The sequence below is a fragment of the Oncorhynchus mykiss genome, chromosome 12 (assembly GCF_057628025.1).
Source record: "Oncorhynchus mykiss isolate SJ-2025 chromosome 12, ASM5762802v1, whole genome shotgun sequence".
In the NCBI taxonomy this organism is placed as follows: Eukaryota; Metazoa; Chordata; class Actinopteri; order Salmoniformes; family Salmonidae; genus Oncorhynchus; species Oncorhynchus mykiss.
The window spans coordinates 79,976,570-79,995,033 of NC_143033.1; the positions used below are offsets into that span (position 1 = coordinate 79,976,570).

The window sequence follows — 18,464 nt, forward strand, 5'->3', positions numbered from 1 at the left end:
TACATGAATTCATGAACATGATCTATTATAGAACAGAGGAGTTGGAGGGTAAAACCATAAGGAGACAGGGAGGTTTGGAGGGTGCAGCTTAGAGGGTAGAGCGTCTATGGGAGTCTGTGTAGAGTCACAACTTTGAGAGAATTTGTGATTTCAAGAAAGGGGGGGTTGTAGAGATATTTTCTTGGAAAATATTATGCCAAAAGCTATCCACATTATATCTTTAATACAAAGCTTTTCATAGAGGCTTAAGTCTAGACTGTATCACAACCGGCAGTGATTGGGAGTCCTATAGGGGGACGTCCGTGTAGGCCATCATTGTAAATAAGAATTTGTCCTTAACTGACTTGCCTAGTTGAATACGTTCAATTAAATAAAATAATAATTTTAACAAGTCAAGTCTGTCAGCAGGCTCTGTGACTCACATGTCACATCACACACACATCACCCAGTCAAAGAACCTCTAACCACAGAACATGACGTCCACTGGAGGCCTTTTGCCTCTTGCTAGGCCGTCATAGTAAATAACAATTTGTTCTTAATTGACTTGCCTGGTTAAATAAAGGTTAAAGAAATACAATCTAGGAGCCTGAATCTAATACTTTTTTTACTGAGCACAGAGCCGAGCACCAGACACACTGGTATACTACTACATACTACTGCAGAGCACATTGAAAGTATTTAGAAAAGGTGTAAACACAGGCCTACAGAGCAGGTGGATAGGAGGGGGAGGGTGAGGGAAGGAGAGGAGAGGAGTGAGGGTAGAGGGAGGAAAACAGGTCTGACAGACAGTAGGGGGATACAGTGCCATAAAACACAGCAGGGGGGGTGTTAGATGGGGTGGGGGGGTTATGGGGGCATCTAACCTGCGTCCACATCGTTGGGCCAGCCACTGGACTGGGAGCTGCTGCCGGCCGCAGGGGAGCGGCCCGAGTAGAAGACATCGTCCACCGGGCTCTCCATCTCACTGTCGTCAATGGACTTGCGCTTGTTGGAGCTGGAGAGAGGGAGAGAGAAAGGGACTTAATGGGTGTGGAGGCAGGAATATTATTTACTTGGGAGACAAAGTACAGTCTGCTGAGAGACAGATAAGTGCGGCTAGAAGCTTTATTCACCATCCTTTATCTGAACATGGCAATGTTTGTTACAGTCCCTCAGATTAGACTGTGTACCTAGACCGGGGTAGACAACTCTGGTACTGCTTTTGATTTAACCCACCTGGAAGACCAGGTGTGTTGAATTTAGACAATCACCGAGCTGATCAATTAGCTCAGTTGGTCAAGTGTGGTGCCTAGTTGGAACAAAATCCTGCAGTACCTGTGGCACTCCAGGAACAGGGTTGCCTACCCCTGGCTTAGACTAAAGTATTGTAGAGCGTAAGTGTGTGTACAGTGAGTGAGAGTGTTCCTTGGATTCAAGTCCATACGAGACCTGTAAAAACATAGGTCCTTAATAAATGCACAATGTTTCATAAGTGGATCCAAATAAAGAATTGTATGTGTTTTTGGCTGTCCGCCTGGCTGAATGTGTCTATATTAAAGTAGTGTCAGGGGAAATATAGTGGAGTGAATATAACTACCTCCGTGGGAGACTTGCATAAAGCTCCATTTCAGTCCTGCAGCGTGAGAGAGAGAGAAACAGTGAGACAGAGAGAAGGAGAGCGAGAGAAACAGTGAGACAGAGAGATAGAAGGAGAGAGAGAGAAACAGTGAGACAGAGAGAAGGAGAGAGAGAAATAGGAGAGAGAGATAGGAAAGAGAGAGATAGAAGAGAGAGATAGGGAAGAGAGAGAGAAGGAGAGAGAGAGTGAGTGAGGAAAGGGGGAAAAAAGAGACCGAGAAAACAGACAGACAGTTTGACAGATAGGTGTAAAAAACACCAGATGAAGAAAGTTTCACAGAGAAGAGAGGGGAGAGAGAGGAAGGAGAAGAAAAGTCCCATCACGCAATCATAGCAGAGTGAGGAAAGCATTCACAAAGGTTAGACAGCATAGAATGAAGCGTACAGAAGCTAGTATTAGTAGGCTACAAAATAATCAGGTAATGTGTGTGTGTGTACCTGGTGGAGGGGGTGGAAGTGATGGAGCGGCGTCCCAGGGCCACCTGGTTGATATTGTAGTAGCCAGGACTCTCCAGGTCGGCCAGGGAGAAGTTGGGGCCGGACGCTGTGGCCACTGGAGCTGAAGCATACACACAGATACATGCGACTCTTACACAACTCTTCAAACAGAGAGTATAGTAAGAAAATGCATGTGAGAACCTTGAGGTTTGTGTGTACTGGTGAATGTGTAGTGAGAGTGACAGTGAGAGTGACAGAGAGGAGAGGCAGTGACTCACTCTGTGACACTCGGACCAGCTCGGCCACGTTCCACACCCCTGAAGTCACAAAGCAGTCCTGGAAACTCAAATGCCCTGGGAAAACAGAGATGAGAGCAATGAGGGTGATGAGAAGATGCTAGGACACACGCTCACACGCACGCACGCACGCACACACACACACACACACACACACACACACACACACACACACACACAGAGGGAGCATAGAAAAACAGATAAACCACAGTAGAAGGCACTAGCATGTGTTTTCTATAAGATAGGAAATGGCTATGGTTGGACATATCACACACTTATCAAAAGCCCTATGGACAGGTACTCACGTCATGACTGCTTCAAGTCAAGCGTGTCAAAACACTGTCCAGCAGGAGGCCTTAATGTGCTCCACAGATTGTGCCCTGTGTAAGCTGTATACACACCATGCATACACACACACTGTTTACATGGTGTCCAGTGGGCATCCAGTATGTTAGAGCTTGTTGCAACATGTATGATGTCATTACTGCTATAGATTTTGGATTGTATTTGTGTGTTTAAATTTTCTAAGAGCCCTAGTGTATGTTGTGTGTACAGGCCCTGGCAGTGGGCAGTGTATAGAGTGACCAAGGCTCTCTATCTAAGGCTATAGTGTAGTGTTTCCTGCTCCTGGGGAACTAGCACTACACACCTGATTCCACTAATAAACTCATCATCAAACCTTTAGTTAGTGGAATCAGGTGTGTAGTGCTAGGTCAAAATGTGCCCAGTTGGCTCCCCAGGAGCATGACTAAGAGACAATGCTGTGTGTAGTGTAGAGTCTATAGTGTCCACTCAGTCTATAAGTCCCTGGCCGGGTGTAAAGGATTGTGTATACACACCCATATAATGTGTATTATACCCATACACCAACCCTTATTGGTACCAGCTAGAACCCTTTTGAGTTCCATGTACAGTTGAACCCTCTGTAGAAAGGGTTCTACCTGGTACCAAAAGGGTTCTACCGGCAATAAAAAAAGGTTATTCAAAGGGTTCTGCTACGGGGACAGCCGAAGAACCCTTTAAGGTTCTAGATAGCACCTTTTTTCTAAGAGTGTAGGATGTCCAGGTTCTCCATGGTTAGTGGTGCTCCTACTCCACACCCTCTCCTCAGCCTGCCTCAGCCTGGGTTAACCGCAGCGGGGCCGGCTGTATGAGGTCAGAGCTCCAGTCGGCAGCACGGCCATGTGGTTCCCATCTTCCAATAACGTCAGGGTGATTTATGAGTGGGATGCCACACTCACAGCCAGGCCCAGCAACATCAGCTCACCTTACTATAATAAACCCAGGCCCAACTCCACTGGGACACACTATACACTCTATACTGGCCTGTGTTAGTGTGTGTGTATGTATGTGTGCGTGTGTGTGTGTGTGTGTGTGTGTGTGTGTGTGTGTGTGTGTGTGTGTGTGTGTGTGTGTGTGTGTGTGTGTGTGTGTGTGTGTGTGTGTGTGTGTGTGTGTGTGTGTGTGTGTGTGTGTGTGTGTGTGTGTGTGTGTGTGTAAGCGTTTAAACATGCATCTGCATGTATAAATGACTGTGTATGTTCACACTGTGAACTCACCATTGGGCGGTGGCTTGATGTCTGTGTCTCCTTGCTGGTTTGAGCTGTCTGATTGTCCGGATTCTGTGGAAGAGAGACAGAGAGAGAGAGAGACAGAGAGAGAGATGGTGGAGAGAGGTGGAGGTTAGGCAGGAGACAGATGCCTGGACGGTACCCAAGGTGAGGGGGCAGTGGGCGGAGGACAGCATAGGAACACTTTGGAAGGTATTTTAAAACCCCTTCTTTCCAGAGGCAGAATTGGGTCTTAGATTAAAGGTTTAACATTAGAGTCATGAAATGGCAAATCAAACACCAAAGACTTTACTTTCCAGAGCCATTCACAGTAGAGGAATCACTACTAATACTCTCTCCAGAGAGCATCAAGTATCAAAGAGGAATGGTTTGGTGTTCCAGTTTGAGAGATGAAACAACTGTGTGTTTGTGACATTTCTTGCCCCATTGTATCTCTGGCACTCCTTCCTTTTCTCTTTTTTCTCTCTCTCCCTTACTCTCCCCACTCTCTTCTTCAGCATCCCTCTCTCTCAATCCCAGGGAGCCACAATGAACACACACACACACACACACACACACACACACACACACACACACACACACACACACACACACACACACACACACACACACACACACACACACACACACACACACACACACACACACACACAGAGTCCTGTTTGAGTGCAGGCCGTTGGCACAGTGTGGCAGGTGAAGTTCCCATGTAACCCCAGCTTGCAGCCTCTCTCTCCCTCCACACTGATGACTAGTGTAAGCTGAGGAGTGTAAATGTGAAGCCCGGGTCCGCGAGGCGTCATTGGGACTGCGTCTCACTCAGCTCTTTACCTTAACGACTGTGCACAGAGAGGCCTGTGCTAGTTTGGTTTGGCCCCGCTTGGTGCCATTCTTTCTCTGCTGCGTAATGCAACCTTGAAGAGCTTTATGGTTGGATCATATATACCATTCAAGCCAATTACCCCCACAGCACTGTAGGGTTTAAGGCAGTGTGGGCCAAGTATCCCCATTACCCCTACTACTAGGCCCCTCCCTCCCTCCGCTCCATCTAAGCCCCTCAGCATCCTCATCTTGGGGAGGCTAGTCCTGCGGAACGTGCCAGCAAACTGCCGCACCATTCACCCCACCGCTAAAGACTAGAAAACCAAAACAAAAGGACAGAATCGCCATATCACTTTGGTCTAAAAGGAGTCTCTTTTTCCCTCTCCCTGAATGGAGTCTCAGTCCCTCGCTCGCTTTTTCTCTCTACTCTCTCTGCTTCTCCCTCACTCACGCTGTCGCTCTGTGGAATCCTGGCAGCCATTTTAGCATTTGGCAGCCATCTTAGCTTTGGCGGTACCAATACATTCCTGCTAGTTGATGGCGCACCCACACTCACTAGCACACACACTCTCACACAGACCCACACAGACCCAGTGGTATGAAAGATAAAAGATCTACAGAGGATATACACTGCAGATGGAGTGAAAATAAAACCACCGGGGTGTTTGTCTCCAGTCATTGTCTGCCGTGCTGCTGGACCTCTGCAAGCTGCTAAATGAAAAGCTAGACTGGACGACTGCAGCAGAGCCGCGTTGACAAATCATCAAGGAAAATAGGAGGAAATATAAGGAAAACATCCAGACAGAGACCATTATTACATTCCTGTAAGAGGTAAATAAGGTGAACTAGAGTGCAAGCCAACATTTCAACTGTCGGATGGTGTATGAGGGGATCATCTAAGTCTGTTGAGGCCATTTAGAAAATAATACAACCTAATGTGGGCATACTCCCACTATGTAAAAACATCTTAATATGCAATTGAACTTGAACCTTCTTTTTTGAAACAGTAAAAAAAAAAGAGTCTGGGTCATCATAACAACAGTAGGGATACCCCTCCATTCAGGTGGTTAATGAGAGGGTGAGCAGTTACAGCAGTCACACTGACTCTGATAGAACCTGACAGCCCAGATCTGCCTCATTCATTCTCCCCAGACATACCAGCTGTGATCAATACAACTCTACACCGGCGGGCCCCCCGGGGACCATACACCCAATCAGACTGGGGCCAGGGGGTTTCCTGACTACTCACCTGGCCAGGGAAAACCCTGGGTCCTTGTTATGGTCCATAGGTAAGAGTTTTTCCTTGTCAGGTCATGTGGTCAGGAAAAACAGTCCTTAAATCAGACCATTGTTAGATCACCAGTCTAATCTAACTGAGGCCCCCTGGTGGTCTGGTGGAGTGTTAACAGCTTCAGTTAAATTCTAATAGCTGCTGTCTACTGTAGCCTACAGTATATGAACCTCCAATCCTACTGCATGACACATTAGCAGGGTTAGTTTCCTGGTGCTGGATCTGAGTGTGTTGGAGGGCCCAGGGTGCTGGAGAGGAACAACGGGAGGATGATGAAGGGATGAACAGGGGATGAACAGGGGAGAGCTCATCAAACAGAGAGGAGATGCTCTGAGACAATGGAGAGGCTGCCCATTATTAGTGCTGCTGCTCTACAAGCCAACAGGGCTGGGAGGAGAATCACTGCCACCACGCCGCTTATCACCACGCCACCATTCCCAGGGTTACACACACACCAGCCCTACACTGCTCACCCTTATCTCCAGCACACAGTCGCCCCAAGGGCCCCTGTACACATCCTGGAGAGATAATGCATCACACACACTCTATTAAACAGACATACAGTACATACACATTAACAGACTCACTCCCATCACATTCATACACACTACATACATTTGTCACTATGTCTTCTCATCATACAGTACATATACACTAAGTGTACAAAACATTAGAAAGACCTGGGTGAAAGGTGATGGTGAAAGCTATGATCCCTTATTGATGTCACTTGTTAACCCCACTTCAATCAGTGTAGATGAAGGGGAGGAGACAGGTTAAAGGAGGATTTTTAAGCCTTGATACATGGATTGTGTATGTGTGCCATTCAGAGGGTGAATGGGCAAGACAAAATATTTAAGTGCCTTTGAACGGAGTATGGTAGTAGGTGCCAGGCCCACCGGTTTGTGTCAACAACTGTAACACTGCTGGGTTTTTCACACTCAACAGTTTCCCGTGTGTATCAAGAATGGTCCACCACCCAAAGGACATCCAGTCAACTTGACACAACTGTGGGAAGCATTGGAGTCAACATGGGCCAGCATCCCTGTGGACATCTTTCACCACCTTGTAGAGTCCATACCCTGACAAATTGAGGCTGTTCTGAGGGCAAAAGTGGGTGCAACTCAATATTAGGAAGGTGTTCCTAATGTTTTGTACACTCAGTGTACTGACATTCTGGCTACAACACTCTAAATACATTTAAAACACTATACCCCACTATACCCCTATCACTGAACGTAGGCCTACACACAGAAGTAGAATGAATAGAATGGGTGTCCCCATTCAAGACAATGATGACATAATGGGTGGACTAACGGTCATTGCAAGTGTACCCATAGGAGCAAAGCAGAAAATAAAAGCAGGAAGTGTACCCATCAATCTGTGCTGTGATTTGTTGAATCAGCTCAACTGACATTACAAAAAATACATTACATTGCATGAGCCACATCAGTTAACATAATTTAAAAGACCATTCTACATTACCATGGAAATGATTGCATCACAATACCAAGCAGCCATTGCGAGCGTACCCATGAGTTCATCAGTCAAATTGCCAGGGTTAGAGGGTTCCAAGGCCCTTCTATTCATTCTGATTTCTATGGGCCTACATGCTTTCAGCAGGACCCAGCATACAGTAGGTGTCATTATTATACTAATCAAACACACCTGTGATTTGGATGCATCATAAAGACACACAACAATATATGATAAACACACTCTCACTGTGCCAGGTCTAATAGACTAATTTGCCATGCGCATATTCATAAATGAATGCGCTCGTACATACAAATAGGCACTTTTTGCCTACTTACCAGCCGGCTTAGAGCATTTGTTTATGCATTACAGGCACACATGAGCAAACAGCATGTTTTAATGTAATGTGCATCAACTGGAAGGGGATTTTACATGGCACAGTGAAAGATCAACATTGAGTCAAATGGCAGAGATAAAGCCAATGGTTCCACAGTCAAACTTGACGACAGGAGTGTGGATGGCCTCTCAGCAGGCTACTGTGCTCTGAGCCAGGGCTCAGCTCCATCTCTTCTCTTCTGTCTCTCTTCACCTCTCTCCCTTTCTCTCTCTCCTTCTAAAGTACAATAACAGTCCTGGATTCCATCTCTTTTTCTCTGTATTTATTTATTTTCTCTTCTCTCTGCTTTGTTTCTGACTGCTGTTACTGTCTCTGACTCAGATATTTCTGCTCTCTCTATGACCTCTCTCGCTCCCTCTCTCTCTCACACTCTCTCTCTGCCCATCTCTCCCCCTCTCACGTTCTCCCTCTCTGGGAGGACAGTCCTGGATTAGACTCGGTTGACCCGGCTGCCCTCTGCTTCTGTCTGCCACACAGTGGCCCGGTTCAAATGAAAAAATGAACACACACACACACACACACACACACACACACACACACACACACACACACACACACACACACACACACACACACACAAATATTATAGCCAGATGGAGGACAGGAAGTAGGTACACATACATAACAGCTGGCCAGATGTGGCTCACTGCCATTGTGTGTGTGTGTGTGTGTGTGGTGACGGCTGGGAATAGCTGATGAATGGTTGGTGTGACATGGTACTGCACAGAGGAGGCATGCAAAGTATAAATATCAACAGTAACGTGCTACTGTCATATGCTGTTGTGAAGTGTAAAGCTAACATGCTAACTACAAGTAAGTACTACAACTAAGGCTGATAATGCTCTCTGTAATAGAGTGCAACAGTGAGCAACAAAGCTGCAGGCTACAGAACAGAAGGCCATGAGTAAATCAGGATAGTGCGTCTGAATCTAAACAATCAGCATGCTGGCAAACAGCAGTCTCTCTCTCTTTCAACAACTCCTCATCTGAGGCCAGCTCGTGTGTGTGTTCTCCCAGTGGCCGAGGGCCATGCCTCTCCCACCCCGGGTGCTGTGTCATTTAAGGATAGAGCGCCATGGTTCCATTCAGAGTGAAATGATAGGGCCCTCTTCCTACGCCTGCGAGAGGCCTTTAGACAAACACTCCACAGTCTCTCTCTCTCTCTCTCTCTCTCTCTCTCTCTCTCTCTCTCCCTCTCTCTCTCTCTCCCTCTCTCTCTATGAGCACCATCACACTGGGGTTTTTTCGCGTCCAGGCCCTAACCCTGTCATTGACGGTAAACTGTGTGGGCCGGCGTGGCTCTGGCCGCATGTGGGAACCCAGATGTGGTGGACCCATATATCTCAGGCCGGACACGAGAGGAGCAGCCCGGCTGGAATTCCTCACACACACACATGCATGCATACACATACTGACGAACACACACACACACGCACTCACGCATGCACCCACACCCACACCCACACCCACACCCACACACACACACAGCTAATGTATGTCTTACTATACTAAGGACTTTTCTGGGGACCAACAATTGATTCCCATTCAAAATCCTATTTTCCCTAACCCCTAACCCTAAACATAACCTTAACCCTAACTCCTAACCATAAAACTAACCACTAACCTTAACAATAACCCTAAATCTAAATACTAACCCTAAGCCTAAATTAGCTTTTTTTACTGGTGAGGACTGGCAAAATGTCCTCAATTCTCTGAATTTGTGTTGGTTTATTATACTTGTGAGGACTTCTGGTACAAAAAAGTATAGTAAAACATGTACACACACACCACACACACACACTCCCTAAATCCGAACATCAAATACAGCTAGAATAGGTCAATACCACAGTGTGAGTCTGGGTCGTTAGGTTTAGCTATGGCTCCCAGAGACCTAAACATCTTTGCTAGCATGGTGTGAGCACACTTCCTTAATCGCCATGTAAACACATACCAGTAGTAGGATTATGTGTTTGAGCAGCACGTAGGTTTACAGTATATGATCTATATGTTTTTTTAGCGTAAAAGATATATGTGGAGTAAAGGTATTTGACCAAATATGTATACATGCAAGCTTGTATATCGTGTCGATATCCCAAAAATGTTGATATCCAGAAGCAGTCCTTTTCACTTCATGATAGTGGGCGTGCACATGGGGTTTCGAGTGCATGAACGTACATAGGCTACACGTGTGTTTATGTGTGTGTGTACATAGTCTCCCCTCCCCGCACAGAAGAATGGCAAAGCCCCCGCAGCCTCCCCATCCCCCCGTCCTCCACCCCCACCCCTGGATAAAGAGCCCCCACAGCCTCCCCAATTGGGTTTCTCTTAAGAGGTTTATCGGTATGTTGCTAAACATTCTGACCTTTTTTTTAATCCTTAATGCGCTTAAAATGTTCCAACCCCTCCCAATCCCCCAGGCTATCCCACACAGATGTTCACTCAGCTCTTTTATTGGACGTTATTTAAAAAAAATCCCCACTTATTTATTCATTTCCTATCTTATAAAACCATACATCATCATCTGACCCCCGCCCCCACACACACCCCCTCCTCCCCCCCTTTCTCACCTCATATTTCGGCAGGCATTGTCATTGGACACCCGTGGTGGATCCTTTGAGTTTAAGCCCCATGGGGCAAAGAGGGCATCAGGTTCAGAGGAGACATTAGCCAGTGTAGATAGATTCCGATATATTACAGGACTTCAGTATTAGATCAGTATTAGGGCAAATGAAACACAGCTGAGAATAGTATGTACTGCAAATGGGAGAAGGTGAATATTGGGAGTGTAACTCTGTGTGCCAGCACAGCATGTTGCCGTGTGATTAATTGCGAGGGTGTACAATGTATCCGTTTTGGTGTAGGTAAGAATATAAATATATCTACTGTACATGAATATTTATATGAGATTGTATCTTAATGTGTATAAAATATGCATCATACTTCCTCCTCATGTGTGTATAGTAGGAGATAATCATGTAAATTGTGTGAGTGTGCGTGAGTGAGTGTAGCACTGAGTACATGTGAGTTTGCGTGCCTGTGTGTGTGCCTGTGTGTGTGCCTGTGTGTGTGTGCCTGTGAGTGTGTGTGCATGTGTGTGTGTGTATGTGTGTGTGCTCTGCGTGGCGGCCCCAGCCCTGTGCCAATGAGGAGCAGGTGTGGGGAGGCTGCCCTGTGTAGCCCGGTGCCCATCTGCGTGCCCGTCTGTGTGCCGCCTGCACCCACACCGTGCCAACACCACACAGAGCAGGGGGAGCCAGGGGGCGAGAGGGGGTGAGTGAGGCCTAAGGGGACTCAACCATGGGAGAGTGCAGAGGGGGGTGGTGAGGGTAGAGGAAAGGGGCTGGCGTCCTGCCCATGTATAACCCGCTCCCTATTCTCTCTCTGACGCTTTCATCTTTTATCTGTCCCTCTGCTGATCAACCATGGTGTACAGAGCCAGATACACAGTGTGACAGTAATTCACAGAGCAGCATAGACCATTTAACTTGATTGATTGATGTATTGGTTTTAATTTGATATGACAGATAAATAGACCTCTGTGTTGATTCAAATGACCCTGACTTTCTGAGATCCCCTTGTTTCCTTTCACATACTGTTACTATAAGGTAAAGTGTAATGACTGTGTTTGGCCACCAGATGTCACTTACTGGCATTGGGCAGTGGGCACAGAACACATGCTAAAGAAATCTGCTAAGAGAGGTAAATATGTGACTGCATTCTGTGAAAACAGGAGCAATAGGGGGAGGGGACACACACAGACCTATAGACAGTGTACAGAATCTACATGGACATACTGTATGAGTGTGTGACCCAGTGGAATGTATTGAGAAGGGAAGCAGCAGGCCTATATAATAGACATGAGAAAGTGTGGTTTACAGGGAAGTGGTGTGTGTGGGCACAGCCTGTGTGTGGGTCTGCTAGTGGGAGTGAGGGTCATGTGATGCCCCTCTGTGCCAGGGAGAGAGTGAGAGTGAGAGTGAGAGTGAGACAGAGAGAGGAGAGAGAGAGAGAGAGAGAGAGAGAGAGAGAGAGAGAGAGAGAGAGAGAGAGAGAGAGAGAGAAGGGGGGCTAGGGGGGTCGCGAGAGCTGTGGGAACACCAGGCCTTGCCAAGAAAAAGGAGAGCAGAGAGAATAAAAGGAATGAGAAAGAAAGAGAGACTTGTTGGCAGAGAGTGGGGGGAGGGGAGGAGAGAGGAGAGGAGAGTGGGTTTAGTGTTCAGTGGGCACCCGTGAAGAGAAGCTCCTAGGGAGTACAGCCATGGCTGTATCATGATCAAAACTCTCTCTGCAGGGGAGAGGAGAGGAGGAAAACACACACACACAGCAACCAGGAGACAGGGCCAGGCCCGGTGTTAGGGTCATAATCTGCCAACTCTGACTCTGTGTCTGGGGCCACATGCATGAAGCGGTGTGCTCTGATCTGGGCCTATCAATCAAGAAGAGAACACAGAGACTGACCTGCCACTCAGGCTGTGTGTGTGTGTGTGTGTGTGTGTGTGTGTGTGTGTGTGTGTGTGTGTGTGTGTGTGTGTGTGTGTGTGTGTGTGTGTGTGTGTGTGTGTGTGTGTGTGTGTGTGTGCGTGCGTGCGTGTGTGTGTGTGCGTGTGTGTGTGTGTGTGTATGGATTGGCGGGGGGTGGGGGGGGGTGGGGGGGGGATCACACAGAGAGCATTTAGAGTGTGAACTTGCGAACTTTTGGCCAGCAGTTCCAGCGCCATCTTGTGCCAGTCTACCCTCGGGCACAGGGCAAAGTCTTACCAGTAGGAACAACAACAAGCATGAGGAAAGTACTAGAATTGAATATTCCATTCTCTTCCAGCAGGGGCATATGTCTGTTAGCCTTTGTGAAAATGTTTGGATAACACAATGTGGGCCTCACAGTGCAGCTCTGCCAGAGGGACATTATGTGGTGAGGTGTTGGGCTCCTCAGTGCAGCTCTGCCAGAGAGACCATAACAGCAGTCATCTGCCAGGTTGTCTACCACGCCATGTAGGTTATAACATGAGATTATAACCCTCGATTCACGTTCTAAGAGCCTGTTATATCACACTATTTACACCAGTGGGCGTTAGTTTAATCCAGTGAGACACCAGGCCAAAAATATTTAACGATTTATTTCGGGTTTGTGCACTATGCAAATAAATGCTCCCAAATCTATCTGGGCTTGGAGGACGTGTTTAACGAGGGCAGTAAAACTCCACACAAACACATAAATGCCTGTAAAAATAATGTGTGCGCTGCATAAATGCTCTTTCTGACTAATGAATTAGAAGAGTGATGAATGGACATGTAAAAATCCACATCCTGTCTAGATGATGCCAAAGGCGTGCGTCTGTATGTATGTGTATGAATCTGTCTGTGTACGCTTATCTACATATTGAGTGCCAAAGTGTGTTTGTGTGAATGTGTGTGTCTCCTCTCATCTCCTCTCTCTTGCCCTGCAGAGTGTATGACTGTGTGTGTTTATGTCAATTTGTATGAGTGTGTTGAATTAGGGAGCTTGGTGCAGCTTTCGTGAGTCGATGCCAGCTCATTGTAGGAGAGAGGCCTGTGACAGCCCCTTATCTCACTCACTCACTCACTCACTCACTCACTCACTCACTCACTCACACACACACACACACACACACACACACACACACACACACACACACACACACACACACACACACACACACACACACACACACACACACACACACACACACACACACACACACACACACACACACACACACACACACAGCAGTAACAAACAGCGGCCAAACACTGAAGGCTGATCCAGGGAACTCAAGTCCCCGTCATAAAGGGCTTTTCCCAGCAAACACGACGGAGGGAGCGAAATCAACCTTCCTGTGAAAAAATTGAGCGCCAACCGAGAAACAGATGAGCCCATGAGAAACAACAATCAGACAAATGAGGGCACCGATAGAGAATCAACCTCTGACCACCAGCTGTCTGCGAGTCATGGGCCCAGCCGCCATTTGTCTGTCTGTCCTTAACTGACCCGACCTCAGGGTCATTGACTTTGAGTCAGCGGGAGGGTGTGTGTTGCGCACGCTCCTGCTATCTGTGTTAATACTGGCTTTATCTCATGCACAGCAGATAAGGTGAATAAACAATCTGTCTGGACTTCCTTCAGGGTTAAATGCTATGTGGGCCAGCCAGGACACCTAGCCTAGTGCTGCACACACAGACAGGTGTCCAGGCCTACTGCCCTCACATGAAGCTGTTGCCCAGGATCAGGGCCAATGGTGCTGGGACAGGGGTTACAGTCAAGTCCCAGGTTTCAGCCAGAGAGCACAGGCCCAAAGCTGAGTAGGATTTCGATAAGCTATGTTGCTGACATAACAACAATGGTGACTGAGTGGGGCCTGTGTGTGGGTATACTGTATGCATAGCTGAATGAGTAAGTGATGTGACATGAAGTACTGCTGCAAGGCTTAGTTCATATCATTCAGCTTATGGAAGCACTCAACTGCTCTCATTGTAAAGCCAATAATTGGAGATTTATTCCATCTATCAATCCATCTATTAACTTATTAACCAAGATAAGACTGTAATACCATCCTGCTTCCCTCGGTCTCAGAAAATCACCTCAATAATAAGAGATTTTCAATGACAATCCACTAACACTATAATACGTATAACAAATCATTATCAATCATCACCATCATCATCTCTTGAACCACTTCATCTTCAAATCAGACATGTTCTACCATGTTTCAACTGTAGAGAGAAAGAGGGAGATGGAGACAAAGAGAAGGGAAGAAAAGCTGTGAACGAAAGATTAGAGAGCCTCTCTCGTATAACAAAAGAGGGATCCCATAGTTTTCCTTTGTAGGAGGGAGAAACAGTACTGTACCAGTGAGAGGGCAGGGCGGGGCGGGGCAGGGCGGGGCAGGGCAGGACGGGGCAGGGCAGGGCGGGGCAGGGGAGGGTGGGGCAGGGCTGGGCGGGGCAGGGCAGGGCGGGGCAGGGCAGGGCGGGGCAGGGTAGGGCAGAGCTAGGCTAACCCTAAATGTCAAATGGAGAAGCATGAAGGAACTGCTAGTGAGGACCTGAGGAGCCAGCATCTGTCTGGCAACAGCTCAGAAAAGTCTAGTGTTTCACACTACGCCTCTGGGATCTTTGCTGCAGCCAGGGGTTTATGAAAAACAGCTTTATATGAGGAGAGAGAGGGAGAGATGGGGGAAGTTTGAGAAAGCAGGAGGGAAGGAAAGAGAAAGAGAGGGAAGGCAGGAGGGAGGGAGCAGACAAAATGACGGTAGATGACAATAAGGGAGAGAGGAAGGGAGAGGCAGTTAAAGGAACCAAGAGAATCCAGAGGAGATGAAATAACTCCATTCTGCCTGGTCTCTTGCTATACTTCCTGTGGCCCGGATGAGCCTGGTGGACCCTGGGGGGCTCCTGGAGCTGTCTGTGTATTCAGGTCAGGAGCAAGTGCAATGGAGCGCTACACACAACCTGTGCCAGGTCCACACTGTGCACAATCACCAGGGACCCATAGCGTGTGTGTGTTTGTTTGTTTTGAGGCCTCAAAATAACATGTGACAGCCAGCCCTGCCTTCAGTCACCCGAGGTCTCAACATGCCTTCCCATGAGCCCGTGTTTGGTCTCAATCTTGGCTGTCAGAGTGTCCACACTGTCTACTGTCAGTGGAGTTGAGGCACAGCACAGCACTAGTCTGCACAGGACGGCACTACACTGCATAACAGGGCACAGCAAAGGAAAGCTTTCCACACAATAGTCGGCAAAATCATGTCTTTTGTATTTCACTAGTGAGGGATTGTTAGGAGAAGTAAAGGGGACCTAGAGGGGCATAAAGAGTTCACCTGCCACTCTGTTACATTGGGATCACACAGAGAGCCTCCTCAGTCAGAGCTGCATGGCTTGTCGTATTTTTCACCACTCAGGGACCTTCCCTGTAGAGAGCCCAGCCAGAGGGTGCCAGCCTGCCTGGTGTTTCTGTGGGACATTTCTGGGCAGCGTTCTCTCATGCTGTGGAATGCACACAGTAAACACATGTGGCGGGCGCTGCAGCGCCTGATGGGAGCTGGATGGGAGCTGGATGGGAGCTGGATGGGGTCTGGGCCTCCGTGCGGTCGGCTATGTTATCATACGAGGAGAGAGAGTGTGTGTCGTAATGGCCACAACACAGAGGGACCCCTATCAATTCAAGACACTCATGCAGGAAAGCTCAACAAACACTGGCGGGGGAAAGTTTGCTCAGGGCCGCGTGGACAAAACAAACGGCTCAGGACACCGTGGCTCTCAGATGAGGGGGAGAGAGGCAAGGTAAAATGGCGTCTGCTCTGCATGGTGAAAGGGGATCTGCTTTTTTGACTTTAATGAAAAGCAGAGGCACTCCTCTCTGGAAAAAAGCATGACGAAAAGCAAAGTTTACATGAGCTAATGGCAGAGAGAGGGAGAGCCAGAGGGAAGGGAGTAAGAGACAAACAAACAGAAAACTACTGACTAACAGCTGCATAGAGCGCTTCAATATGACAGAGAGAACGGAGAGAGGAGAGAGAAAGGAGAGAGGAGAGAGAGAGAGAGAGAGAAAGAGAGAGAGAATGAGAGAGAGAATGAGAGAGAGAAAGAGAGCGCACCACTACTATAAAAAATGAAAAGTCCACATTTCAAGTCGGTATGGAAATGTGGTCCTCATTTCATGATTCGATTCCTGCTTCCTCCCTTTTCCCTCCTCCTCAACCTCTCTCTCTTTCTCTCTGCCTCTCTAACTACCCCTTTCCCTCCATTGCTCTCGTTCTCTTTTGCAGCTGCAGACCTACAAAAGCCTGTTAAAACACAGGAAGAACAGTAAAAATGAAAAAAATCAAATCAGGAAAAAAACTGTAGGAGGGATTGGGCTTGAGGGAGGGAAGAGAAGGAGAGAGAAATCTTGATAGAGAACCAGAACAAAAACACATCCCAAGCGCTCCAAAAAGTGAGAAAACTAGGCTGTGCGTTGTATGTAATGTGATACCTGCATAGTGTATAGCACTTTCACTGAATCACACTAATACTGTACAAACTGCATTCTACTGTATTCTACTACAGCATATTCCCTATGTATTCTACTACAGTATATTCCCTATGTATTCTACTACAGTATATTCCCTATGTATTCTACTACAGTATATTCCTTGTGTTCTACTACAGTATATTCCCTATGTGTTCTACTACAGTATATTCCCTATGTGTTCTACTACAGTATATTCCCTATGTGTTCTACTACAGTATATTCCCTATGTGATCTACTACAGTATATTCCCTATGTGTTCTACTACAGTATATTCCCTATGTGTTCTACTACAGTATATTCCCTATGTATTCTACTACAGTATATTCCTTATGTGTTCTACTACAGTATATTCCCTATGTGTCCTACAACAGTATATTCCCTATGTGTTCTACTACAGTATATTACCTATGTGTTCTACTACAGTATATTCCCTATGTGTTCTACTACAGTATATTCCCTATGTGTTCTACTACAGTATATTCCCTATGTGTTCTACTACAGTATCTTCCCTATGTGTTCTACTATAGTATATTCCCTATGTGTCCTACAACAGTATATTCCCTATGTGTTCTACTACAGTATATTACCTATGTGTTCTACTACAGTATATTCCCTATGTGTTCTACTACAGTATATTCCCTATGTGTTCTACTACAGTATATTCCCTATGTGTCCTACAACAGTATATTCCCTATGTGTTCTACTACAGTATATTCCTTATGTGTTCTACTACAGTATATTACCTATGTGTTCTACTACAGTATATTCCCTATGTGTTCTACTTCAGTATATTCCTTATGTGTTCTATTACAGTATATTCCCTATGTGTTCTGCTGCAGTATATTCCCTATGTGTTCTACTACAGTATATTCCCTATGTGATCTACTATAGTATATTCCCTATGTGTTCTACTACAGTATATTCCCTATGTGTTCTACTACAGTATATTCCCTATGTGTTCTACTACAGTATCTTCCCTATGTGTTCTACTATAGTATATTCCCTATGTATTCTACTATAGTATATTCCCTATGTGTTCTTCTACAGTATATTACATATGTGTTCTACTACAGTATATTCCTTATGTGTTCTACTACAGTATATTCCCTATGTGTTCTACTACAGTATATTCCCTATGCATTCTACAACAGTATATTCCCTATGTATTCTACTACAGTATATTCTTTATGTGTTCTACTACAGTATATTCCCTATGTGTCCTACTACAGTATATTCCCTATGTGTTCTACTACAGTATATTCCTTATGTGTTCTACTACAGTATATTACCTATGTGTTCTACTACAGTATATTCCCTATGTGTTCTACTACAGTATATTCCTTATGTGTTCTACTACAGTATATTCCCTATGTGTTCTGCTGCAGTATATTCCCTATGTGTTCTACTACAGTATATTCCCTATGTGATCTACTACAGTATATTCCCTGTGTTCTACTACAGTATATTCCCTATGTGTTCTGCTGCAGTATATTCCCTATGTGTTCTACTACAGTATATTCCTTATGTGTTCTAC

The 18,464-nt window shown here is 46.3% G+C and overlaps 1 protein-coding gene across 50 annotated transcripts in view; it reads right to left on the reverse strand.

The window, feature by feature from the left end:
* The window catches only part of nfixa (nuclear factor I/Xa), a 131,499-nt gene that overhangs the window by 20,786 nt on the left and 92,249 nt on the right, over positions 1-18,464 (reverse strand). For 27 of the 50 annotated variants that reach the window (XM_090193593.1, XM_090193599.1, XM_090193568.1 and 24 more), the window contains 5 exons: positions 3,911-3,973; positions 2,334-2,408; positions 2,056-2,176; positions 1,577-1,612; positions 864-994 (listed from right to left, as the gene is read on the reverse strand). In XM_090193593.1, the coding sequence (XP_090049719.1) occupies positions 864-994; positions 1,577-1,612; positions 2,056-2,176; positions 2,334-2,408; positions 3,911-3,973 (426 nt within the window). The remainder of the gene's footprint in view (positions 1-863; positions 995-1,576; positions 1,613-2,055; positions 2,177-2,333; positions 2,409-3,910; positions 3,974-18,464) is intronic. The other 23 variants (XM_090193580.1, XM_036938522.2, XM_090193572.1 and 20 more) reach the window with 1 other exon arrangement.